General features: G+C 49.5%; 1 protein-coding gene across 2 annotated transcripts in view; it reads right to left on the reverse strand.

The window, feature by feature from the left end:
- LOC122367937 overlaps positions 1-25,616 on the reverse strand; it is a 41,863-nt gene extending 16,247 nt beyond the window's left edge. Inside the window, exon 1 of one of the 2 annotated variants that reach the window (XM_043341494.1) lies at positions 25,344-25,616. In XM_043341494.1, the coding sequence (XP_043197429.1) occupies positions 25,344-25,395 (52 nt within the window). In that variant the 5' untranslated portion in view covers positions 25,396-25,616. The remainder of the gene's footprint in view (positions 1-25,343) is intronic. The other variant, XM_043341493.1, reaches the window with a different exon arrangement.
- Positions 25,617-27,227: the final 1,611 nt, after the last annotated feature.

The raw sequence follows: 27,227 nt of genomic DNA on the forward strand, positions 1-27,227 counted from the left end.
GTCCCACATTTCGCGCGGGTCCAGATCCAGACTGGGTCTGTCGGCGGGACTGGGGCGGGCGCTGTGCCAGCTCGTGCAGCACCCCTCTTAGCGACACCCGCCGACGTGAGAAGGACGTGATAAACATGTGCAGTTGCACGACAGTTCGCCGCCCATAAACAAGCTAATTTCCGGCGGGTCAGTGTCGCTGATTGTCGTCAGAGGTGCCGCCAGCATGCCAGTCGTCACTGGCGTTTTTGTCGGGGCTGAGAGCAGCGTGATGCCGAGTTTTTCGGGGTGCATGTGTGAGCGGCCGATTTGGAGCTGTGGTTTGGCGAGCTGCGACTATGGTGAGGGTGAGGGTTTTAACCCGCGCCCTGCTGGGGGGGGTGTTTGAACACCCCCCCTTGTGGTTTTTCGCGAATATCTCAAAAACGGCGGCGCTCCGCGCCGCCGTTTTTGGTACACCTTATCATACATCAATTCTACACATGTTGTGAAAATTTCAGACCAAGGTCATTCAAGGTCAGGTCACCAGGTCACTTGAAGTGACCTCACCTCATAAAAAGTTTCGATGTCTGTCATAGCTACACCGAGTGACCGATTGCTTTGAAACTTTCAGCGATTACTAAGAGCAATAGCATGTACAAAATGTATATCTCAGAATTTTGATATCGATGACCTAAGGTCAGGTCAATTTTGCGACCTCCCCATTATAAGTCAATGGGAGAAAACTGAAATGCGCCTCTTTTGGACGAAAGACATTATAAACACTCCCAAACACTGAATTACAAGTGGTTTAGACACACTGAACATGAAAATGGTGTCCGTGACCCCTGTTTATGCCCTGAGGTCATCTTAGGTCACGAATGGTATCTAACAGTTTCTCGCAAATAACTTTTGATAGGGGCATGCTAGAGCGATGAAAACGCCTTAGATGTGTTCAGCTCGACGATACGGATCGACTGATATGCAACATGACCCTTTCCGGTCAGGTCATGACCTTGACCTGAGGTCAAATTTTCAAGTTGACCTTTCAAGGTCAAGTTATAGTTCATTCGATGCGTCTTGACGAGAGGAACACGATGCCGGTAAAAGTAAGCTCGTACAAGGCTTGGGTCAAAAGTTATTGCAGAAAACTGTTTCCAAAAAAATCGGCTATTTTTGCAGTTTTTGCCCCCTGCAGGCAAAACCGTTGACGTTAGGTCAAATCTGAGAAAATTACTCAGAAAGGGCGTTAATAGGGCTATCGAATGCGCTTTTCCGCGGCGCTGTAGCTCTATTGGTTCCCGAGTTATGCGTTGGCTTCTTGGAAATTGTCGACATTCGACCTGGAAATCGGCGAAATTTTGCCTTCAATGACCTCTGGTGACCTGACCTTTGACCTGACCAAAAAATTGACCGAAGTGATTTCCTCATTATTTTTGACGCTCTTTCGAACGCCGCCTTCTGCGTATCGCTACGTGGCCCAGGAGCCGAGTTAGAAGGGGGGGTGTTCAAACACCCCCCCCCCCAGCAGGGCGTGGAAATCCAGGACCCCCAGCCGGGCGCGGGTTAACCCGGCAGGCGGTGGGCCTACCAGCCACCTTCCGCGCGGTGGGGGGGGGGGGCACTTTTTTGCCCCCCCCCCGTATCTCCGAAACTACTGGACGGATCCGGAAAATTCAAACGGCGTTCGATAGCCCTGTCAAATTTGTCGAGGGAAACCAAATTTCATTGACCTCGGGGTCACCGATGACGTCATAGGTCAGGTCAAAGATAAAATGTTTCACCGTTCACGGGGCTTCTAGGGAAAGCGCTATAACACCGAGTAAAACGCATTTTGTCGAAAATCAGCGATAAGGCGTCAGTTGTCTAGTACATATGTTGCTATTAGAGGTCACTGGTCATACCAGGTCAGGTCACAGGTCAGGTCACCAAAGGTCACCAAGGGTCACCACATGAGCCCAACTTTACTAAGGTTATGCGATGCATGTTTTATGGCCAGTTTTTCATTTCAAGCTCAATGGTGTTGGTTATAAGACCATCAGGTACGGTTTAGGTCACTTTCTGGTGGAGGTCAGGTCAAGGTCAGGTCAAAAAGGTCAAATTTCAAAGTTGATATTTTTGCATAAAATGGGTATCGATTCGATGCAGCTCGTCACGGGGAGTCTAATGGTGGTCTTTGTGTTGCGCTACGAGGTCTAGAATTGCTAAAAATTGAGTTTGAAAATTTGACGTCATCAATTTTGAACAGTTTTTTTCGCTATAACTTGGCCAAAAAAAGAGGTATCGATCTCAAATTTGGTATGTAGATAGAAGGCGGTAGGGGCTATCACATATATTCCGGTTTTTTTGAAATTCAAAAAACTTCTTGGATTTTTTGGCTATTATATTCAAAAAATCTATTTTTTGATTTTTGGGGTCAAAATCCAAAAAATTCGAAAAACCGAGATAGCAGTTTTGTAGTCCTGTCAATTCCACACCTTTTATGTTAAAAACATTTTTCTGTATCTCTAAAGCTGTAGGCCTGACAGCTCTTCCCGCGAAACCTTTTTTTGGGTCGAAAATGGCAAAAATGACGTCACTCTGACGTCATTAGCGGCCAACCTATCGTAGCCTTTGGAAAAAATTTTGGTCACCATGTGCGCTAGCTGCTCCCGGGAGGGTACTGAAAGTTTGGTGACGATCGGCGCAGCGGTTCTCGAGATATATCGAAAAAACTAAAGGGGGGGCAAAAAATTGCCCCCCCCCCCCACCGCCTGGAAGGTTAAGTGGACGCTCGTGGAAAGTACGATGTTAGATGCCTGTGTCTTATACAGCTGGTACCTATACCAGACCTTCCTAAAAAATTATTCGCACGCATAAATGTAACGAATATTTTTGTAATGTTTCAAACTGCACCTAAATAATCTCAAAACATCCATATCACAACAAAACTATAAACCGTAAATAAAGCTCTTTTATAAAAGGGGAGCGGGGACACATTTAGACAATCCATTTAACCTTTGATAACTGCAGCAGAATGTCAACATCATAGACAAGTCAACCAACAATCCCCGCTGAAAATCCTCGGACGCAAACAACTCAGCGCAAACATACACTGGCGTACCCCGCGGCACAGCGCTCTCATATGACAGTCATATCGACTGCACTGACACTTTTTGACGGTCCGGTAATCCAACACCGAACTGAGCTGTTGGGCTCTTTGTAAAGCTCAACCATAGGGCGGCAGGAGCGGACAATCGTTCGACGTGACACGATAGTCCAAAACAACACCTGTGCTGAGACAGGTCACTGGAGCTCCGGCGGGGCAGTGGGACAGGCGACGAAGCGTTTGAGGGTCACGTATGTCACGCGGCACGTGTGGAGAAAGGATAGCAAGCGTGGCACACTCCAGCACAACAAACGCGTGTTGAGAAATGGGGAACAAGTGTGCGCCGATTCGGGTGAGGGGGGCAATGTGGAAGGTAAGGGATGATAGAGTGATTCATAGTTTCTGCAGCAGTGAGCGCGCCTAAAACCTACGAGATAGCTAGAAAATATGCACACATCGTCGGTTTTCATAAGAGTTAGTGCTAATGCCATTAGCGGGTTTTGGTCTATCGTGTAATGATCGTGCTGCAATTCATACGGGACGGGTATGGGACCTGGCTTCACGAACAAACGTAATGATTGATGAAAGTCCACTACGCATAGGCACGAAATGTCACTATAAGGCAGGCGGACGTTATGCCAGCATGTGTGCAGAGTATGCATGCGATCATTTCACGGGCTGATGATGTCAGAGCTGTACTTCGGTATCAATTGTTCTACTAAAAACGGCGGGGGCGCAGGCAATGTGTGCATTCTGTGGTTTAACTGATCGCGATAGCAACTAGAGTGGAACGAATGACGAGCTTCAATGGCGCAATCGCCGAACAATGCATCAATCGGGCCGATATGTGCGGGTCCACAAACAGGAAAATTACATCAGTGTCTCAGCCAATTGTCAGAGACTGGCGGCCCTTATACGCTAGCTGATGATCTATCAACTAGTCGCACAGAGATTCCACGAATTCCAGGTGAAGCTATCGTGAGAAAAAATATTCCCGCCTTGGTTGATTGAAAGTGCCACCAACAGCGACCACACCTGTGGTCACCGGGCCAGAGGATTGTAGGAATGACGCACTACTGAATGTCGCACACTGCCAGCACTAGCACAATCACTGTGCACCACGCAGTTCATTACATATCAGAAGCCCATTATCATACAATGGCACAATCACAGCACACACATCTTAAGATCATCAGCGTCACACCGACCGCAGCTGACAACAAAACAACAAGGCACGCCCATCGACTCAGGCAGGCTCTTTTCAGCTGACGCATGCTAAAACAAAAGATGCTAAAACACATCAACTGCGGAGGAATCCACGACCCGTGACGAATGCGAATCCGCACGCCCTTTTGTCTCAAAGACAATGGGGAGACGGTGATAAAGTCACAGGATGACATGAGAAACTCATAGGCCAACACGAATATTGTATGCTGATGTCACACTTGCACGCATCAAGCTGAACTGGTGACATTTGACACAATGCACGGCGCACGCCAGTAGCACATAATGGGCGTCATCGGACCGTCGTATTGGGCGTCACCGTCAGTGGGCGTCGTCGAACAGTCTCAGTGGGCGTCATCAGACAGGAGCGTCACCGAACCGTCATCAAGCGTCATCAGACCGTCAGCGGGCATCATCAGACCGTCAGTGGGCGTCATCAGACAGTGGCGTCACCGAACCATCATCAAGCGTCATCAGACCGTCAGTGGCGTCATCAGACCGTCGCATTTGGCGTCATCGGTCAGTTATTGGGCGTCATCCGCCCGACGTGGGGTCACACGACAGCACAGACCGGGACCGGACAGACATGTCACCGCCGGGCGTCCGGGCCATAGCGGTGTTTTTGTGCGCGTGTCCGCGTGTCACCATCCGGTGGTACCGACAGAGCACACTTCCTGCCCGGCCCGCCTGACACGATCAGCGCAGGGGGTGACTGGCGGGGCGGGACTGGCGAGATCGCTGATAAAGATAGGAGATTGGGCATCGTGGGACGGAGTGGATACTGGAGGACGGTTACCGGCTGTCACAGGGGTTACCACGAACGGCCTTGGTTCAGCCCTGTCAGGCCCACAGAGTTTACCACACATGCGATCTGTAGCGCAAGAAGTTCCTCCTCTAAAGACTCAAGAAGTGAGATAGTCGTCAAAGCTACTTAGGTCGAAGAAAAATGTATTTCAAAGTGACCGGCGCAGTAGCGATTAGGATTTCGAGCAACATTTTTTTTTCATATAGTATAAGCTGAGAGCTCCTGAAGTTTCGAATCCGCATCAGCTCGTCGCTGCGACATACGTGAGCTTTTCCGCTTTCCTCACTCGCCCTGCATTTTCTCGTCCCTCCCCCAGCCGTCCCGTCGAGCTGCAAATAAAGTCCGCAGGGAGGCGGAGGTTCAGTGTCCAATAAATCGGTACCACGCGCCTTCCTGTTTGGCAGCACAGGCGAGAACACCGCCTCGAGCGCCGAGCGATGTATTCAGCTGATGAAGTTGCAAAAAGAAAAACCGAACCTACCACAAGATAAAGCGGCAACATCAGGGAACACATTTGTCTCCATCCCGAGAACATTTCGAACCCATTGTGAAAACCGCCCACAACCAAAAGCGATAAATTATCGACCACTGGTCGCCGCAATATTTCTCAGTGGGCCGATCATACGGAAATTAATCACTTTAGTCGGCGATGGAGCCACGGCGGTGCATGCCGGTTTAATTAATGATAGCGATCAGTTGGGTCCTCAGGCAGGGAACGGCAGATTGCCGGCTATCTCTGTGTATCACGGACTCTGTGGAGGCGATGCGATCGCCGTCCAATATACCATCAATATGATTGGGATTTTCTCATTATTCATGCAAAGAAACACCAGGTAAATCAGAAGTTGACAATTTTGTTTGTGGTATAATTAAAAAAGAAAATTTGTCTTGAGCCAGGGAGAAGAAACATTTTTAAGGGAACGGCCGCCATTATTTCGAGCTGCTAAGGATAGATATTAGATATTAAATAGATATTTCATACGTGGGACATTTTGTTTGCCCCGTTCTGCGTTGGCTCTGCAAATTTTGTCACCGCGCCAAAACCAACCGGCCAAATTATCTGCCACTGTCCACAGCAGCCTACTGGCCAAGATACGACCACGTGCTTGGCTGAGGGCCAATTTGTCACCCGAAAAACACGCCCCAATAAATCATACACCATCCCTGCGAGGAAACGCCGCTTCCTTTTTGCGGGTGTCACAACAAATCAGCGTTATTGGAGGACGGCGCCGGAGCACCGTTTCGTTATTGGGAAATGGCGTTGGGGTTCGGATCCCTTACATTAGACCAACCCCGTAACTAGCTCCGGTTTCTATCGCCTTGTGAAAACAGTCAGAGGAGAGGAGCAAGATGCTAATTATATGTGCTCTCTGCTCCAGGCTATACTCAAGCCAAGGTATACACACTTGCACAGGTAAACATTATGAATGCGACTGTGTAGTGTGCACTGCAGTCGCAACTCGCACGTCACTAGATAGGGTATCCGGCATTTCATGTTGGTCTATCTCAGCATAATTGAAGCCCATGCAAATAATAAACGACCCAAGCCGGTCTTGGAAAACTATTCTAGTCCACACCATGCATCGAGCCGGCGCGCTCAATGCCGGGTACGGAAACTATTCTGTCTCCCTCAGGACTGTTCAGAACCAGATGTAGGCGGCCTCGCAGGCCAAGGACCAGCGTCGTACTTTTAATCAGAAATCCGTGCACATTGCAGCGCAAGACATACCTGTCCCTGTCAGCTATACACGACACCTGTCCATCGAAGCAGAGCAGGGAAAGGAAGGGAGAGGGATGTTGCTCCACGCCGATGGAGCCGCTCATAGGCTGGCGGGTGTGCTAAAGGTTCGCTCGTACGCCCCGCACAGTCCAATGAGCGCCGCTGATGGCGGCAAGAAACCAGCTGGGCTGTCGACTGGATCATGATTTATGGGGTGATTTTGGAAACACGACATCGCAGGGCTGGTTAACGTAAACAACGCCGAAGGATTTTTTTTTTTTGCACAAATCGTATGCAAGTTGTTGTCAGGGAGGCTAAGTGCATTAAAAGCGAACGTTAAAACATTTCAATTAAAATTCAAAACGTCGTATTTCACGCACGACTTCAAACAGCGTTAAATCTCTGCCGTTTTAAGTTCCTCAGATCGCTATTTCATGGATGCTGCTTAAAAGGATTCAGCCTAAAACATATGCTGAAATTTGAATAAATGAATGATCAAGCTCAGCCAAACTGCATAGTTAATACACCCCAAACGCGGATGCATGGAGCGCAGACCAAAGTATCGCGTATATAACGGAAGATGCATGGCGCCGAGGGCCAAGTGTCTACAGTGCAATGATTTACGGGAGTTGCAGACCGCAGGGGGCCACAATGAAGGCTGACTGACGCCTGGCGAAGATTTACGAGAGGACGCCCCAAAATGAGACTCGTGTCCGCATGGAGCCATTCATAACCGGGACCATGCTTTCACGGGAAGATTACGTCGCCGGGTCTGCAGGAAAGTTGAAATAAACGAGACGGCCCGCTGACTTTGACGCCAATGTCTGCCGCAGGCTCACGTCACCGAGGCATTCGACGGACAGTTTGCATCACTAATACAGCACTTTATCGACGGTGGATGCTGAGCTCAGTGGAGGGAGCCAAAATGGCTAAACCATCGTCAAAACGGGTCTGAAGCATTTTGGGTCCTTTTACACCAAAAATAAACAGACATGGATGTTGAAAAGGCCACGTTTTGATTTTCATGGTCCATGAACATAAAAGTATACCTTGCCTATATTATGCATAACAATGTTGCGTTGTTGATAAGGAACTAGAAATGCTTCGGCTTAAATATGGACAATATGCTAATTATATATCTTTCAGTGATTTCTTGTTTCCTTCAGGCTACTCAACGAAGTTGAAAGCTTAGGACGCCTTAAGTGCACCCTTTTCGTGGGCATTAATTACTGTAGTTAGTTGAAGCACGAATTGTTCTTTGTTGGTACAAAACTTTCGCAAAGCAGTGCCCAAAGGAGCGGCTTTAGTTTCGCTGCACTTTTCAACAATCAATTTCTGACCTTGTTCACTTATATTGGGAACGAACAAATGGAGCGGAAAGACCGACTCTCAGCTTAACTCATAGTGTCAGAACTCGAGGCAGCTCTGCGAAAGACGAAGTAGCGCAAAACCAAACGCCTAAGATCCTTCCGCGGAAACTGAAAAGCTCTAAGTGCTCAGCAATAATGGAGAAGGACCCGGAGCTCCTAAAAGCCTCGCCGGTGATTTTTCTTCTGACTATCGTCAGCATTCGCAGGCTGAGCTACTTAATCCGGGGGGGGGGGAGGAGGCAGCCGCCAGTGCAGAACAGACCGCTGAAACGTCTTGGCGTTGTGGTCCTCGCATTCATAAAAATCCGCGGGGGAAGTGTGTCCATTAATGACCGCAGAGCAACTAAGGCCTAGGCGCACGCCAGCCAAGATTCAAGAACTATGTCCAAGTGAAGATAACTTTACAACCCTTCCCACAATTATTCAGCAAACACCTGCTTCCCAAGTATAACGGGACGCCTTGATCGAAGGACCATAGTGCCCTGCTATCTGTTATGAAATTGGCCCCCATTTGCTTCCCCACCCACCACGCCCCTTGTGAAATCGCGCGCGGCCCCTCCGAACTGTCCCCGTGAAATCGCCGCCCCGTCCCGTGCCGTGCCGCTGTCGGCGGGAAGTGGCCGCCGCCGCCGACGGGAAGCGGACGACGTTAGTGACGCCACAGTGACGGCCGCCGACAAAGGCCGCGTCACGCCGTCACGCAGCGTTACGCGGCGTCACGGCCGGCCGACGGCCGTGGCCACGTGTGACGGAGGCCGCGCCGGACCGCGCCGGCGTCACGGAGGGGTAACGCGGTGCCGTGAAGCGGTCAGCCGTCTGAACCGCCGGGGAACGCGGTCTGAACCGCCAGGGAACGCGGCCTGAACCGCCTGGGCACGCGGCCTGAACCGATAGGGCGCGCGGTCTGATCTGCTGGAGTGCGAGGCCTGAATCGCTACGTCGGGGGACCCGGTCCGTCCTCATGGGGATCCGTCGTCCTCATGCCTTATACAATACACGCCGCACTCGAACCCAACATTTTCTAACGTTCAGAATGTTCAGCGTGTTCTGAGCAATTCTAATCTGACCCAAGGCGATCGGAATTTGATGTCATTGGATTCGACTTTGATGCGTAGTTTAGCTGCGTGTTCCGAATTCATGAAGCTAAATTCATGCGCGATTTTGATCTGGCCTTATGTCGTTTAGCCCGGACGATTTTGGTCCGAAGCTTGATATAAGGGCAGCCAATGCAAGTTGGAGACACCGCCGAGGTTTATAATATACACATAGCCATAGACAATTGTTTAACTTGTTGAAAGATCTGGTAGTTCTATAACGAATCCGCCAAAATACAACATATTATGCTCATTAAAGCGTGTCGAATGGTAGCGCCATCCATTCCCCACACGGTGCGGTCAATGGAAGCCGCAATAGGTCATCGCTGTCGGAAGCCTTACAAGGTTCGTTTGCGTCCATTCTGCGGCCCCACCGCCCACCATTCGCCCTGGCTGGCGGCGGCGGCTCCATACACACTTTTTTCGCGTGTGTCGCGGACAATGGGTGCCAGTTATTCACATATCAGCTGGCCGGGTGGACGCAGTGACCCGGGTCCTGTCGCCAGGTTACGTCTATATCCAAATAATCGGGTTAGCCGGCTCCGGGCTCCGGTAATGGTGGCCACTGCGGGAGGCGATAACGCTGACTGACCAGTCCACGGCGGTCGATTGCGTTGCCTTCGAAAGGGCGACGGTTTCGGTGAGGTGGCGGTGGTGGAAGGTGGGAAATGAATGGAGACCGGTAGGCGGCGGCGCTAAACGGTAGACAGCATCTATATACATATCTATATTGTAAGGCGAAAGGTATGTTTTAGACCATGATTTACCCTTTTTATATTACAAACATAAAAGCCATTTGGTCTGGAGGAAGTACAAAAGGTAAGCTCGAGCTTCTATTCCTAATTTTTATGAAACATGACAGACCCAGTCAGGTAAAATGCAGCATATAAAATCGAAGTTCTATGCTCCATATTTCCTTCGGCACCGATTGCAGCCTCGGCTCCTATATAATGCATTGATATGCAACCAACCATCCTACCACGCTGCCGGCTGCACACTGCTTAGCGACATCGCCCTAACCACCCCCGCCCGCCCGTCATTCCCGATTCCACTGGTCGTTTGTAGCACGCGTAGGCTCTCCAGTGAAGTAGACATGTTCTCACGATATGCCACCGATAATGGTAGCGGCGCGGCAGTTACACTGGGAACATCCAGTCCGTCAGATCCAGTAATGATGCGGTTCGTTCCCATTTGGCCATGGAACCTGCCACCGGCCAAACTGGTGTAACGCCGACCACCGACTGGACTGTCAATTGGGGCCGTGATTAATATTATCTTCCATTGGAAATTAGTCGGTACCGTTTGAATGAAGTGGCCTACTCAAATCAATTTGTTATGATGGCAGTGATATGTAACAAATGAAGAATATTAGGTTGTAACCTTCCCCACCCGAAGAGTCTATGACTGATGGACAGGCTGTCATATTAGCCACACAATGCCATTAGTCAACTGGCACATTCAGATCCCTCATCTGCTTCATAGGGGAGAGTGGGGTAAGATGCCCAGGGTGGGAAAGACGCCCCACCCCCTCTAGCGACGAAACAAAGAATCGGACCTGGAAATTAATGTTCTTAGCGTAAAGCGGAAGCCTGCCTTGTTAACGGCACAAAAAATTGCGAAGCTCAGTTGGGCAACGGCTGGCTGATGACTGCATGTTTTTTATTTGCTGCTTTCAAAAAATATTTTGGTGTCAGAACATTGTAAATATCAAAGAAGGTAAATAATTTTTGCGTCCCTTGCTATAGTCGTGATACATTAGCATGCGTGTACTGTGTCCCAAACAGTTTGTTTCATGGTTTAGTTTTATGGCTAACAAATTGTACTGATTTAATGTTATTTCGGTACCTTGGGGTAAGATGCCCCCTGTCCTGATGGGGAAAGACGCCCCCCTAAATCTGTAGGCTGTCCTTCAAACAGCCCGTCAAATCATTTATTACATACTTGTGATGTAGACAAAAGCCGATCTGGGACTATTGAGAGTCCAGTACGATCGGGTGCTCCCCATGCCGGTCTCTCGGCCCACATAGCGACTTTTTGGGCGGCATCTGACTCTGAGAGCCCTCACGACGGCCTCTGTGGGCCCAATTATTGGCTCCAGGGCCCCTCACGACATACTTTGAGGGCTCCCACGTTGGCCCCACGGGCCGCACTGGCATCGGAGGTCCCCACGATGGGCTCGAGGGCCCTCAAGCATCATGAAGACCTATAAGAGCCCCACAGTGGTCTCCGAACGCCACCACAGAGGCTTGTTTGGCCGCGCTGGACTATGATGGCCCTAACGATGACCTCTGAAGCCCCTTACGACTACTTTTGAGGACCCTTATGACAGGGGCGGATCCAGAAAATCTCCAAGGGAGGGGCCATTAGAAACCAGGAGGCCCCCCCCCATAATCCCACCTGTTGGAGGCCCCATCTTCCCACTTGTTGGGCCCCCCCCCCAAAAAAAAACTGCGTCTATTGAGCTTATCTAGCTGTTCAGGCAACATCTCAACATCTGTGCAGGCTTGGAGGCCCTCTGTGCAGGTTAGGAGGCCCTGTAAAAGTGCTCATCTCTGTGAGTATAAGAGACCTCCAAGTTATGAAAAGCTTTACCAATCTTCTAACAAAGAAGTCTTCTCAGCTAGTCTTCTAAGAAATAACTAAGTGGGTAGGTTAAAAAAAAACTCATCGGATTTCGGCCACTTTATTTTCAGGAGGCCCCCTTTTCAGCTTTTTAACTTTTTAACTTTTTATTTTATTTTTGAAAAAAATCGGCCAAGGGGGGGGGGCATGGCCCCCATGGCCCCCCCCCCCTTGTATCCGCGCCTGCCTTATGATGACGTTTGGTGTCTACTGCAGGCTCGAAGGGACTACTGATTCGTTCAGGCGATTCACGTGCCCATTTATGTCACTTATAGTGCAAGGGGCATCTTTCCCAACGTCAGGGGGCGTCTTTCCCACCCTGTGGGGTAAGATGCCCCCTTTCACTTCTTCAGGAAAATGCTTAATAGCAAAAAAAGTAATAATATTTCAGGCACGAAAGTGTGATATTTTTGGAGAAAAATGATGTCGGCTTCCGTTGAAACTCCAAGTTTTTGCTTTCCCATCGTCATTTTCGAATAATATATGACATAGTAAAACCCTGGGCATCTTTCCCCACTCTCCCCTACGACAATCAGCCAGCCAAAGCAGACTGTGCCGAAACAACATATGGCCAGCCGCATTGGACTGCATTCGAGTCCAAACGTCTGCTCTCCACAATTTGTTGTCAGAGTAAGCGGACCCACGAGGTCACGACCCCTCCAAAACCGGCCGGATACCATAGTGTGCGCGCCACTGCCCCCGGTCAGCACGCCGGCATCAGATGAAGCCACCCAACTTGGCCCCTAAATACCGACCTCAGGTTCAATGGAGCGGACTAGTGCAGCGGGATCAGTCTGTTCAAACACTGGGTGTCGGGTGCAGGCGGGCGGGCGGACCCGACTCTGCCGACCGGCGCGGCGGGGGTAGTCGACAGGGAACGCGACCGACCACGCCATGGCCGTCATATTCCACGGCACGCTTCAGTGGCCGCCACCGGAGCTCCTGTTACACTAACGGGATCGGACCGCGACAGATGACAGCTGGTGTAGGTTGTAATTGCACAATGTAAATGGAACAGTCGGAGTGAAGTCTTGGCAACGGAATAGGAATATTATTTGGATAGAAGGCAACTGACCTATGTTATTGTAAAAAGGACACGAATGGGCATTTCCATAGAATGATTCTCAAGAGCTGTGGTCAGTATTAGCTAATGGCTTCCAGTTTCCACGCAAAGGGTGGAAACTGGAAGCCATTAGCTGGAAGGAAAAACAAGTAAGCTGCGATTATAGGCTTAAAAGTGTTTCAAATCTGACTCGCTATATTTGTCCCACAATTGTCCACTGTCCACTGAAGGACCACCAATCTCCTGCTGCGACAGCTGCGGCTCCAGCGCCGTAATAGTTCACTAATCCGGCCGCTCGGCCCCGACAATGACCTGTCACAGCGGCGGACGGAGAAAGGTCACTGTTGGCACGCGCCGGGTGACCCCTCCCCGGGAGGACACGCGGGGAGGCCGGACCGACCCCGACCCTGGGAATCCCGGCATTAGATCATGTCGCCCGAAACGCGCCGCTGACCGCGACACCACGACAGCCACGATGGGAAACGCACGATTACCTTCGACCCGGCCCCGCCCCGTGCCCCCCCCCCCCCCGCGCGACACCCACCCAGCCCTAACGGGAGTGGCGCTCTCGACAACACGAACCGGCACTGGAAGCTCGCGGTGCAGAAGCTTTCCCACGGTCACAGCAGTGTGTCGGAAATCTAACGCCTTCCCAGGCCGCCCACATTCCGGTGCTTTCCGAACGTCGGAAGTTCACATTCATGTAAAGTTCCGTGGGGAAGATGATAGGAAAAGCTAGGTCTCATGGTAGCTTCCGGGCAATGGATACGATCTTGGTATGGAAAAGCAGGGCGGGTGGCAAGAAACCCGCCTCGAGGGGTGCTGTTGCATGCAAGTCGACATCGCGTGACTGTGGAGGCAACAACGTGCGATAAGTAAATGCGTTCACGAGCAACATAAAATGTCCAGCGCCGTCAGACCACCGGGGAAGAGTGGCTACTTCCGAGGGTAGAGCCGACAGGGGCCGGAAGGGTCGGCGGGCGGTGCGGGGGAGCGGTAGGGCGGAGGGCGGGGGCGGGGGCGGGGGCGGGGGCGGGGGCGGAGGGCGGTGGCACCGGCCCGTGCGCAGGGTGCACACAGGGGAGCGGACCTCACAAAGGGGTCGTGGCGGGCGTGACCGCGGGCGTCATAATTGGCGTGTTCGCACACATTCGTCCTCTGGGGTCGGGCAGCTGGCGCCCCGCTGTGCGGCACCGCGCCGCAGCTGTAGGGGGTACTGGGTCGGAGGGAAACCACCGGGGCGGGAAGGCAGCGCCACCCGGGAAGCACCGCCCAACAGCACTGCCCCAGGGCTTCCGTGCACCGGTACCGCTACGTACCGCAGGAGTGTGCCGCTGGGCCTAATGACCGTGCTGCCATGTTACAGTGGCGATCAGTTCAACGTCCACACCGCATGGAAGACCTGACAAACAGAGTCAGTTTTTGCGTCTCCGTGCATTGCAGTCTGCGGGAATCAGCCACGTGCATACCAGTTCCAAAAACTCGGCCACTTCAGCTGTAAGTACCAACTGAGACCCAGTCGTGTGAGTTTCTGGCGCCGTCGATCCCGATTTAGCGGACCTGTCGGCTGGTATATAGGGCCTTGCGTCGGCTGTCATTCACCGCCACACCTTCCGGCCATCCAGCTGTGCCGATCGACAGCCGGGTCCAGTTCATCCACACCAACAGATGAGAGCAGCTCGGAGCCACTGAAACGACGCCATACGTCTGCGCCGCCCGCCAATTGACATTGATAGATGCCTCTCCGGCCGAGTCCATTAGTCGTGGCTCAGATGGCGAAAACGGAACGGCGGAAGCCGAGATGCAAGCGGAAGAACGAACAACCGCGCGGCTCTCAAATTCACCCAAGGAACTACTCGGTTATAATCTGCAACGAAGTAGAGCGTCAGGTGTGAGTTGATTCAATTAGTCTCATCGGAAAATGAAGGCCCAGCACCTGACACGTGCGCTGCACCGGACCCGGACTCGGCGGCCACATTACGGCGTCGTTTACCCACTTTGCCCACTGGAATGGGGCCGATCGGAAAACACGGCGGGCGCGAGGTGTTCACAGACCGTTCGTCGGTCTCCGCTGGGAACCGGGTTCGATTTGGCGCGACCGGACTCAATTTGGCGCGCCGGCCGGCTTTGATCCATACACAGCGCGGCACAATAAAAACGATAATCGGCGCGTCGACTGCGCCAGATGGAGCGAGCCATTGATTCAGCACCGGCCGGCGACGACCACCGCCGCTGAATGCCAGATTACCGACTCGGAAGTCCGTGACCGGACGCCCGGCCGACCGTCCAGCCGGAAGCTAGCGAAGCAGCTCGCTGATGCATGCTCAGCATGACGCCTTGTCGGTCCCGCGCCGGGCGAGACAGGGGCCCCATGGGTAACTGGCTGCAGGTGCCGTCAGCGCGTGGTGCCGGTGCGGTCACCGACTGTCATGAAGGGGTTACGGGTGGACTGCGTCCCAGAGCACCTTACGAGGCAGGTGCATCAGTGGTTGACGAGCGGCTGTCAGCCGGCTGACGAGCGGCTGACGGGTTACGGACCGTAGGCTGACGGGTTACGGACCGTTGGCTGACGGATTACGGACCGGCGGCTGACGGGTTACGGACCGGCGGCTGACGGGTTACGGACCGGCGGCTGACGGGTTACGGACCGGCGGCTGACGGGTTACGGACCGTCGGCTGACGGGTTACGGACCAGCACAGGCGAGCCGTGTCCTAACAGGGCCACTCGTGAGACGAATGGTTCGTAAAACAGCAGCCGGAGAGCTGCCGTGACCCTCAAATCCCGAGAGAGGGTCGTGAATGTGACCCGGTCATCGTTTCACCGCCGGTCTAAAGCCAGCAGCGCTCCCCAGGGCTTCCAAAAGTGGGCTCGGAAACTGCATAAAAATATCCGCAGCTCCTGATAAAAGCTTTCGAAAGTTTGTAATGCGTCACTGCCTACGCAGGGATGACATTCACAAATGGAGGTCTAAAATAGGGTCATGATACGAGCAGGGTGCATAGAGAGAGTGAAAATGTCAAGCCAGGAGGTCGAACCCACCTTGCTGTAAAAGTCGCGGCCAGTGAATGACGAGCTCGTCCTAATGCGAACGCATAAATTGAATAGGCATGCAATGACTATCGTGAAAACCATTGCGCCCCAGCTTTACGGCGGATGATTTGCCTTGTCACAATAAAGAATCAAAGGCCTGCCATTGTGAAGCCAGACCCGATAATTGTTAGTTCAGTGCTGGAACAGACGTTTTCAGGTCCGTAATAGGCAGGTCTGTCTCATGTCTGCACCGTTCACTTTTAGTGCTCCACACCTGATAGCATTACAACACAATGCCATCAACACCTTCTATGCTTGTTTGCGAAGTGCAAACTGAGCTGACCGATGACAAACTAACCGCCAGACACCTTGAACGGCATGAGACATCCAATCCAGTACTGAGTACACGAATCGGATTCATATCACGATAAAAACAAAGCGCCGGCCGCGGCTCGATCCAACACTAGCAGGTAACCAGACCGGGCCCAAGATAACATCAAAGTCCTCAGAGGCCACAGATCTGAGCACTACGTCCTGCGGGGCGCCGCACTGTAGGCCGGCAGCCTGAAAAAGCGCTAGAAATTCCCCCAAACTGACTGTCCGCAATATGAACAAAATAGGTATCATTTAATCCCGAATTGATCGAAGAATACGATTCCGATGCTAGTTTTGCCCTAAGGTCAAAATTGAGGTCGTCAGTTGTCATCAAACACAAGACAATTTAGGCTCTCTATAGGCCACCACATTTACCGATTTTAATGATGAACTTTAGTGGTAATTTTTTAGTTGACCAATCGTCGTTTTGAACGAAATTTGCTGTCAGACTAGTTCAGGGCACTGTTGTTCACTGTGCCAACATCATTCTGACATATTGCATCGCTTTTCTGCAAGATAAGCTAGCTGTTTGCAAGCAGCTGCAAGACGTAATTTAAAATCATATCCAATTTTTTAATTAGACTTTTATAAAAACGTTATTTCGGGCGGCTAAAAATGAACATTTTATACTAGCCTCTGATTACTTATCTTTTGTTCCATATAGGTGCTTTGCTGCTTTTCCCTGGTACTTTTCGAGATATGCGCCAGTAAACCATATGATGTAGGGGCAATTGTCACCTCGCCGCTCTACTGAAGGCCCGGCGCTCTTTAAAACGCTGGAAGTTGTGAAAAACAAACGCTTATAATCTAAATAAAATATATGTCCCTAAGCTCAGAATTGATCAACGCACACAATGCTGTCAACATTTCTGGGCCAAACTAAAAAATTCAGTCATTATTAACCCCTAAACACAAGTCAGTGATAATCAACAACAACTTGCTCTTTAGGTAGACTTTTTGAGAAATGTTATTTCGAGCCGCTAAAAATGGCCATGCCATACAAACCACCAATCATCTTTCTGTCATTCCCTACTCGCAATTTTTGCTAATGCCTGCTACTCTTCGAGGTCACGTGACCTCACCATTAAAAGTGAATGGGGAAATAAGGAAACTGTTGTTTTTGCGCATGGAATGATTTCAAACTATCTCAAGCACACGGACTCGTGATATCGTGCACTCCTTGCAAGATCCGATGCTTTACTTTTGCATTTTTGACCTTCCGTGACGTCATTTATGACGTCACACCGGTCATAGGAGTTTCTCGTCAATAACTCATGATCAAATTGAGCCAGCGACTCGGGAAAGTCACCAATGGACTCGGGAAGACCTCCCGAATCGAATGATATGCGATACGACCTCCTTCGATTAAGTTCGTGGCCTGATGGGCTCTGAACTGACCTTGACTCGAGGTCAATACCTTAAGTTGACCTCACCCGAACAAAAAGTATACCATTCGACGCACCTGAGCCAGGCGAACACGATGGTGCCAAAATCGCTGCTCTGCGGCCATTTTTTTGCGAAATTATTTGCCAAAAACAAAACTCTACCTTGGGCTTTTTGACTTCACCTCAGAGGTTACCGGTTGACCTTGGGCCTTAAAATCGGGTATCAATCGTTCCGCCTTGAAACGGCGCACACGCTTGTTTTTTCCGCGAGGCTCTAGCTCCATTAGGGGCGAAACGGCAAAAAGGGGTCGTACCAACCCTCCCCCCCTCGGCCGGCCGAGGGGGTGGGGGGTCCGACAATAGGTCCGGCGAGGGTTAAGCAGCCCCACTTCGTTTTTAGCATGTTTGCTTGTCACTGAGATCAACAACTCAATCACAAATAATTTCTAGCACTTTTCCGGACCCCCGGCCCAGTGTGCGCCGCCAGGACAGATTAAATTACGGTGGCGACACGTGTGTGCCATGAATTCGGTAGCGGGCGACACCGCGCTGCTAATGAGGCGGCGAATTGACACGGCACGTGACACTGATGTGGCGTGACTTCTCGCAGACGGTTTCACACTGCACAATATCGGCCTGGAATTGAGGAACACGATGGACTGTGATGTCCCCTTCCTGAGCTTGGGAAGGGGCTGGCCGCTGGAACAATGTCAAAAGTTCCCGAGATCCTGAACGTGTGGGCCGTATGTAAGGCACGACCCGCTAGGTCGTGAGCTACGCACATATCACGAATTGTCACATCCATAGTGCAATTCACGCCTCACCTCTGTGCCATCGCATAGCCTATCGGCGCCAGGGTCCTACCGACCTCACTGTTGCAGTACGAAACGCCGCCCGTTTCCAGCCACGCATATCCCGCTGCTGCCTGCAGGCCTGTATTTACATTGGCGAGGATCTCCTCGGAAGACCAACGAGATATGATAAGAACCAACGGCTCACTACATATGACCTCAACCTGGAATCAAGAATCGTCACAAGGGTGGCTTTCGATGACTCACCTACACAAGCAGATAAAGAAAATCAAGAACGTGCCGTCGAGAATGAGGAAGTCAAGCGAAACATCTCTGCAATTGATAGAAAATCATGTTTTTCCATTCCTCTGGTGAATCATCGCTGTGCAGAACATGACCAAGGCGTCAGAAAGCGTAGCTCGCAACACCAGTCGGCTATAAACGGTGGTACGGTTCGGTGCGCGTTGACATAAACACTCGTCTGCACCCTCCGCGCTCAGAGCAGCGGCGCAGGGCGACTGCTGCAAAGCGGTCGATCATCCGAATCAATCCGAGCCACACCCGGACTGTCCTATCCGATACGACGTGTCGGAACGGCGCGGGCGGCGGCTCGGACCCGTGTGAAGATACTGGCACATCACCAGTGGGACTGGGGTCCGTGGTAAGACATCTCGCGGCTCCCAGCCGGCCAAGTTTGACAACAAACGCCGCGACCGTGGCGCAGAGGTAGCGGAGTTTACACTAAAACAGCAAACACACAGGGTGACACGTTCTGAGCATAGCTATCGGTGAAGGAGACACTGTAGGGCGTCCAAACGTTCTCATTATGTGGTTAGACGAAGTTGGTTCGCAATTCAACACGGCTTAGAAGGGTTGAAATGTTTCTTTGGATTATCACGGAGGGCTTTGCGATTTGGTTCAACAAGTGCACCAGAGAAGAACACCCCTACTCCGAAAGATGGTAGCGAATTGGTTCTTTCTGGTTTTCTAGCTTATTATCGCGTAAGTATTTGAGTCGACAAGTGCGAGCGTGTTTTTTTTAATGAAATATGTGAACCCGGTCAGTCTGTAAAGTGTAAAGGATAAAAATTGTTTCTCATCTAGCTTAGTTTGATTAGCATCTGTATATTCTCATTCATACATACTTCAGCGCCAGCACCAGCCATGATTCGCGACACATGCCAATGAAGAACAGAACCAATTGATATGTGATTCACATACAATTAGTGTCGTTATGCTGCCTGTATGTACCATTATAATAAGCTAGGTTGATGCTACTGCTGGCGGCGGCCATTCATTACAACGGTACCACGATTTCAGCTTACCAAATTGGTACTTCAAGGTGGATGCAAATGACAATGTTGGATAATGTAAAGACACGAAAGAAACGTACCAAGGACGAGATCGATGTTAGTTTAGGTATCGCGAATCTTTATTCAGCATCAGGCCTTCGTTGCAAATTGAAGAGAGAGAGAGAGAGAGAGAGAGAGAGAGAGAGAGAGAGAGAGAGAGAGAGAGAGAGAGAGAGAGAGAGAGAGAGAAAAAAAAAAAACGCGAGCCGGATACTGTCGTCAATGAAACGTGGAACAACTAGGCGAAACCACCCGGTTGAAACTGCCGCGTTTGTGCAGCATTGTGGTACTCTGGGTAAATATATTGGCGTCTGGTGGGTGTGTCAAGCGAGATATTGTCCCTCATGGGTGTTATTTTACGCGTAAACGTGCACTTAGAAGCACCGTCTCAGCTCGGGACGCGTAAATCGACCTCTAACGACCCTCGGGACGGACTGACGAGGCCCAGGGCGGAGCTTATTTTCAGCGCTGCGCTGCTGCCAGAGGCGACAATTTCGGCGCTATAGTATGCGCCTGCGGAAATAAGGCTGCTTCAGCAGCTGAATTTTGGTTATATTTCAACACAAATGAATTGCTGCCAGCTACTATAGTAACTTGCCCCTAGGGCCCGTCGGGAGCAAAATAAAAAAAAAATGCTCCAGCGACGCTTTATACATTATAGCTACAGGTTTTGTAACATACGCGTTATTAGACCTAACACACACCGCGCATCCTCAACGTGAGGTATTCAAAGGCAGAGAGGCACGCCGCGTGAGAGAAAGACAGGAATGTTCAGAATTTGAAATATGTAAGGCACGTGGCACTCGCATGAGCGCGCGTAAAGCTGATATTTGAGAGGTCGGATTGGCCGGTTACCCACGGTTGCCGCGGTTGCCATGCGACCCCACGCGGACCCGGGCTCGGCTAGCTTGAGCTAAGTCAGTGCTACACTGTAAAAAATGTTAACTAACTTCCGTGTTATCATGGCAAATCTCACTAACCTAAAGCGTGTAAAGTTTACACGCATCTACTGGCCAAACGTGTTTTATATAACACGCTTTTAGGAAAAAACGTGTTATGAAACTAAGACATTAGTTTTCGACGTGGTGTTGACCTACACGCCTTTTGCGTGTGACCGTGTTACTTAACTAATATCTACCTGTCAATGTACTAATATTATGCGTGTAAAGTAACTAAAAAGTTAGTTATCCTGGCAAATCTCACTAGGCAAAAGCGTGTGAAGCTTACTAGCATTTTGCGTGTAAGCGTGTTTTCTTTTATGCGTGTTTTATAACACCGAAGTTAGTTATCATGCAACTAGGCATCGCCTAGTTGCAGGATAACTAACTTCGGTGTTACATAACACACACAGAAGAAAACACGCTTACACGCAAAATGTAAGTAAGCTTCACAAGCTTCTGCCGAGATTTGCACAACGTGCACATGTTATCCAGGGAAATATCATTAGCCAAATAAGTTATAAACTTCGGGATGCAGTGTGTAAATACAAAGTTTACACGCATTTGGTTAGTGAGATTTGCCAGGATGACTCGAAACGTGCAAATATGTTTTACAGTATATATGTTGCAGGCACTTTAGAAAATCAGTCATTTTGTAAAATGCCTAGGCATTTTACAAAAAGACGGCTGTTTGTAAAATGACTGAACGCAACCAGGCTTTTTTCAAAATGGCTAGCCATTTTACAAAATGACTAGGCATTTTGCAAAATGCCTGACCAGCATGGAACGTATAGATCCCACTACAGATACTATGGCCAACAGTTTTTGGACGTCTTCCTATACCCTATAGGTACGTGTTCAGCCTGTAGCTGATCGATTTGAAGCTCTGTGATGACGATTGACGACAATGCTGAGATAACGACCAGGTTGAGTTGCAGACTCGGCTGTAGCATAAAGCATTGTTTAGTTAACGCTGTAAAAACTCCCAAGTACAGGGTGTCCCAAAAGTAAGGTCATCATTTGTTTTGGCCACACCGCCAAAAATACGCGATGGATAGAAATAAATAGGACATCATATGAAAGAGCATTTTATTAAATTTTATTCTGATATACATATAAATCAATACATTGGCTCGTAGCACCACATTTGCTACTTTTCTACATGGCTACCATTTCGGGTCGCGTGCATGAATAGACTGCGCTTGACTTCCTCCGCCATTCTGGAGCGATTCTCTGGTGAGATACCGCTTATGTTTGCTCGGAGGGATCATCCTTTAGTTCTTCCCGGCTCGTTGGGTTGTCCTAAAAGACAACCTTTCCGTTGTGTACCCAGAGAATAAAAATATGAAGGAGTAACGTCAGGTGACCGCGGAGGCCATTCAATGGCGTTGCCCTGACTGAAAATTACGCGATCTCACATCCACTCTCGGAGACAATGCATGATCTTCAGGACGGTGCAAGCATAGTCTCCATCCTGCTGAAACCACTGCTGGTTGATGGTGTCGGCACAGCTGCGTTGCGACGAACGGAAGAACCACTGGGAGGACTCTCGGCCACCTCTCTTGATTTATTTTCACCCGATTCCCGCTGTCGTCCTCAGGACCTCGAAGCACAGGTGGCTAACTATACATGCCCTGTGCGTACATTATACCTTTTTTCTGACGTTTTACCGGTTGAGGCGAAACTATGCATGAGTTCAGAGATAGGGCGAGCTGATAGGGTCTGCTTAGGGCCGAAAACTGGGCGGTATTTACCCTTTGTTTTAATGACGGACCCTCTCTAAGAGTTGAATTTCGACCTTCTCAGTTTTATGCCTACTGCTCGGTGTAGTTATGATCAAAAATGGTTTAAGCATGCAAGAAAATAATTTTATGGTAATTATGGTAATTAATGCCTACTGCTCGGTATTTTTACCTTGCACGTGTTAAAATTGGAAGTGATTCGGACTCTTACTTCTCGAGATATTTAAGTTTTAAATCATGACCTTACTTTTGGGACACCCTGTACATCAACGCCGTTCATGTTCTGCCTGAAGGCTGAAACTAGACCTAACAAAACCAGCCGGAGACCGGCCCTAGTCAATAGGCAGGACCGGTTGATGTACATACAATTACATGTAAACGAATGAGTGTAGTCTTTGTTTGATTGTGTCTTTGTTTGACAGCTTTGAGTACCTACTTGCATGGTCCCAGTTAAAAATATCAAGCTCCACATCGGGAGAATCATCAGGTCGCTTGGCGTAGGACGAGAGCGTTGGTTTCAAGAAACACTAACGCCTAAGTGTGTGGGATCGAATCCTCGCGACCTCTAATAGTTTTACAGATACAGGCCGGCATAGGGCCAGTCGTTTGTTGACGCTCCAGATCGATCATTTTAAATCCAGCAGCGTCGCTGACGTGGGGGTTGGAAATGTCGCGGGCCTGCACTTCTCAAAATAGAGGTAGGTATGGGCTTCCCACTGCTGGACTCCTCTGGTCATAATGCTGGACTCCTCGGTCCACCTACACGCTATCAAAACGTATATAATTAGGTACTCGTATCTACAACACGCTGCTCAGTCATTTTGTAAAATGGCTAGGTATTTTGTAAAATGCCTAGGCATTTTGCAAAATGACTGGAGAGTCAGTCATTTTGTAAAATGCCTAGGCCTTTTGCAAAAAGCCTGGAAAACCAGGCATTTTGCAAAATGCCTAGGCATTTTACAAAATGACTGATTTTCTAAAGTGCCTGCAACATATATACATGTTGTGCGTTTTCACACACCGTGTTGCGACACGCGTCGAAATTTTTATTTTAAAAAAAGTATCATACAGACGAGTATTTAAACACAAAGATGTTTATTCAAACCAACGAATGAAGCAACGCAACCAACCTCATGCCAACCAACGTCATAAATCAGTCGGTAATCTGCACCGGTCGTGGTGACAAATCTGCACTGATTCACACCTGCAACTATAAATAGCCTGCAGGAATCCGCACCAGCCATGACACCATACAGGCTCCAAATACCTATCACGAAAACATAAAGAATGCTTCATTTCTGTCGATATGGGTAAACTAAATTGCAACAAAAGGGCAAAAATTCCCTGACCGAGCAATGGTGGCTCATGTGTCTACAAAAATTTTATTTGACAACATGGGTGCAGTGACAGGAATTGCATAAAACAGCACCTCACCGCGTTCACTGGTTGAGTGCCCAACCAAAAATTAGGTACATTTAATTTCTTAATGCGGTTTTAGTGTGCAACATGCTCATTGTTCAGTCCGTCATATGTACTTATAGACGTCAATTGACAGTCAACAAATGAACAGTGTCTCCAACCTGAGACCCTATAAAGCCTGGTTGGAGGTTCAATTGAAAAGAAAATGAGTGACATAGGTACATAAACCACACTAAACCGCCAGCAATATCTGCACTGATCTTTCCCATAATCACTCACCATACCAGTAAGGATGAAAGCCATGTCCAACAATCCATATCATTTCACTGTTTGACTTCTTATTATTCTTATTCTTAACACCACAGCAGCTCCTTATATACTGCACACGCAACACTTATACGCCACAGCTCAGCTCCTTCACAACGCACACGTCCTCTCCCTTCTCTGACTTGGCACAGACTGAACATGGCGGGCGCAGAGGGGCGCACAAAATGGCGATTTTTTCAATTAACTAAGGTCTTTGTAATGCTACAACAAAAAGGGTAGTAAGAAAACTAAGATTGTGAGTTACAACATGCGTTTGATTTGTTATTTAACACGTTATCCAGAAAAAAAGGCAAAGGAAGCATAAACAAACATGTTTGTCAAATAACACGGCACGGTTTGCACGGATAATATTTGTCGGCTTACAATGATGTTAGCTTTTCTGCTTCGATGAAATGGATGTGGTGTTAGGTTGCAAACATATTTGTTATCTGACCCGTTTTTTGCAACAACGTGTGTTTTAATACTAGATTTTGCTTGAAGAATTAACTAACTGGTTTGTTAGCATTTTTTACAGTGTAGAGCGCTGTGGCTAAGGAGAGTACCATCGGGAAAATCGAACATGTCACACATATCTGATCGGTGGTTGATCGGCCAGACAGCTGAGGCCAGACCTCAGTGCTAGACAATATTAACTGGAAACGTCTTTCAATCAGCCTTTATTTGCAAATGACAAAATTCAATATTTTTGTCAGCATGAAAAATGCAGGACACAGGCATTTATTGGAGATGATGATAATGTTGGTTGGAACACATATAAAGGCTAACGCAAGCCCGACCTGAGGTCAACCGTATAAAAATACCGTCGAACATCGGAGTTCATTGGTAAGATAAAAATGAAATACTTGCAACATTAATAACCGACGCAAGCATAATTACGAACATCTAGGTCACCTTTTTCCTTACTGTTAGCGCCATGCGACCGTTCCGATGTAGCATCATTACCGAACATTCGTGACATAACTATGAACATCCAATAGCGAAATCGATATCATGTTGGTGCACAATCTCACAGTTTCTGACCCACACTCACCTGGTAAGACGGCTGCGAGGGCCGCTCCGATCTGCAGCACGCACATCCACATCTCACCAGTCTCCGTGTGACAGTTTCTCCGAGTCTACCGTCCACCGCTTCGCATGCTTCAGCCGCACCCAGCGAGACCTCTCGTGTCCACGGAAATCGTGATCAGACCCGACCCGGCCCCGAGCACATTTCGTGGAGCACCTCCGGTGCAGGCGGCACGCACCACCACCGCCGTGAGCTCTGGACGACTGACGCGCGCCGCCGGCCGCCGGCCGGGTCCACGGCACCGCGCATGCGCCAATTTACAGCGGTCTGGGGCAGGGGGGACGGGGAGGGGGTGCGTGGGATGCAGCGGGGGGTGGGGATCGACCACCTGTCCCCGGGCACGTGGGTGTACCACTGGACCCAGCGGGACACCCAAAATGGCTATAACGAGGTTGTTTTTGTCGTAATGAGCCGCTGCGCTGACCCGGATAGGGAGTTTTCAATTAGGATAAGAAGTTGACAGATTGGCCTCGGGAAGGGATGATCAATAGATGTTGACAGCCGCTAGCCAGCTGCGGCTTATAAATGAATTGGTCACCAGTTCACTTAGGCCAGTGATGAATTGGATAAGTTCCGGTTAATTAAGAAGTAACAGAAAGATAAGGAATTGTCATAGGCGCGGGAGCCGGGGGGGGGGGGGCAGTGGGGGCAGCTTGCCCCCCCAACTCTGGGGCCGTGGGGGCGGTGCCCCCACAGCTTTGAGACGGAATACCACACTTTTTTTGCAAATGTTTTCTTTTTTTGTTGAAAAAGCCGAGGGGTGAAAATTAAGTGGCCTAAAACCGGTGAGAAAACTAGATTTGGGGGTACCCTAGGTTAATCTCTGTTATGGTGTGCCCCCCCCCCCCCCAGTCGGAAAGTAGTTCCCGCGCCCCTGGGAATTGTGGTACAAATAATACAGATACATTGTCGTGGATTAATTTTTATAAACGTATCTAGATACCCAGACGAGTGACTTTTTGTGTAGTTTTGTGGTTGCCGTTGATCAGCACCTATCAGTTATCACATTGTCCTTTTCCAGCAATCCCTAATACCAGCAGCGGCGGAACACCCTCAATTAAGAGGGGTGGGGGTGGGGGGCACTCACTCAATATACCCTGGGGGGCACTGCCGACTTTTGGTCCCATTCTTTCCATGCAACGCCCATAGGGCTAATATCAAAATGCCAAAATCAAAGGGGGCACGGTGCCCCGGTGCCCTCCCCGTTCCACCGCCTATGCCTCATACGTTGCGTAGCATCTTTATGTTTTTTCTTTATTTGTCTCCTATAATTACAAAACATGTTTGTTGCGTGCTGAGTGCTGGCTTTAAATCTTTGCATTGAATTACCTACCTTTAATACTTTTCCTTCATGCTGCTTAGTGCTTTCTGAAGGGCACGAGTTGCTGCTAAAGCTGAGCTGCAGCCTTCAATATCCCATGTCGATTGTCGAGTCCAATATTACCGACTTCAGTTTTTGACTCGGATCGTATACCCCAGGTCCGAAGCGGGACGAACAGAGGAGCAATGCAAAAATGGCTTCTATATATGTTTATACACAAGCTCTGTAAAAATAACGTATTGTGAGTAATATAAATAAAGTTCATTTTAAGTTTGAGGACGAACATTTCTACAAAGTTTGAATCTATAGCCGTTTCCACGACGGATTATCTGGCAGATGCACCGAACTTGGTGACCAAATCGCTTTTACAGCAAATATCTTCATAATGTTCGAAAAGCATGTCTGATAACTTGATAAATCGAGTATGTAAGCAGCTTGTACAACCCAAGCTGAAACATAGTCAGGATCAACTATGAACCTAATTTGACCAAAACTCACCGAGTATGACCAAATGTGCCATCGTGAAA

This window comes from Amphibalanus amphitrite, unplaced genomic scaffold (assembly GCF_019059575.1).
Source record: "Amphibalanus amphitrite isolate SeventyFive unplaced genomic scaffold, NRLGWU_Aamphi_draft 000909F_arrow, whole genome shotgun sequence".
NCBI classification, from domain to species: domain Eukaryota; kingdom Metazoa; phylum Arthropoda; class Thecostraca; order Balanomorpha; family Balanidae; genus Amphibalanus; species Amphibalanus amphitrite.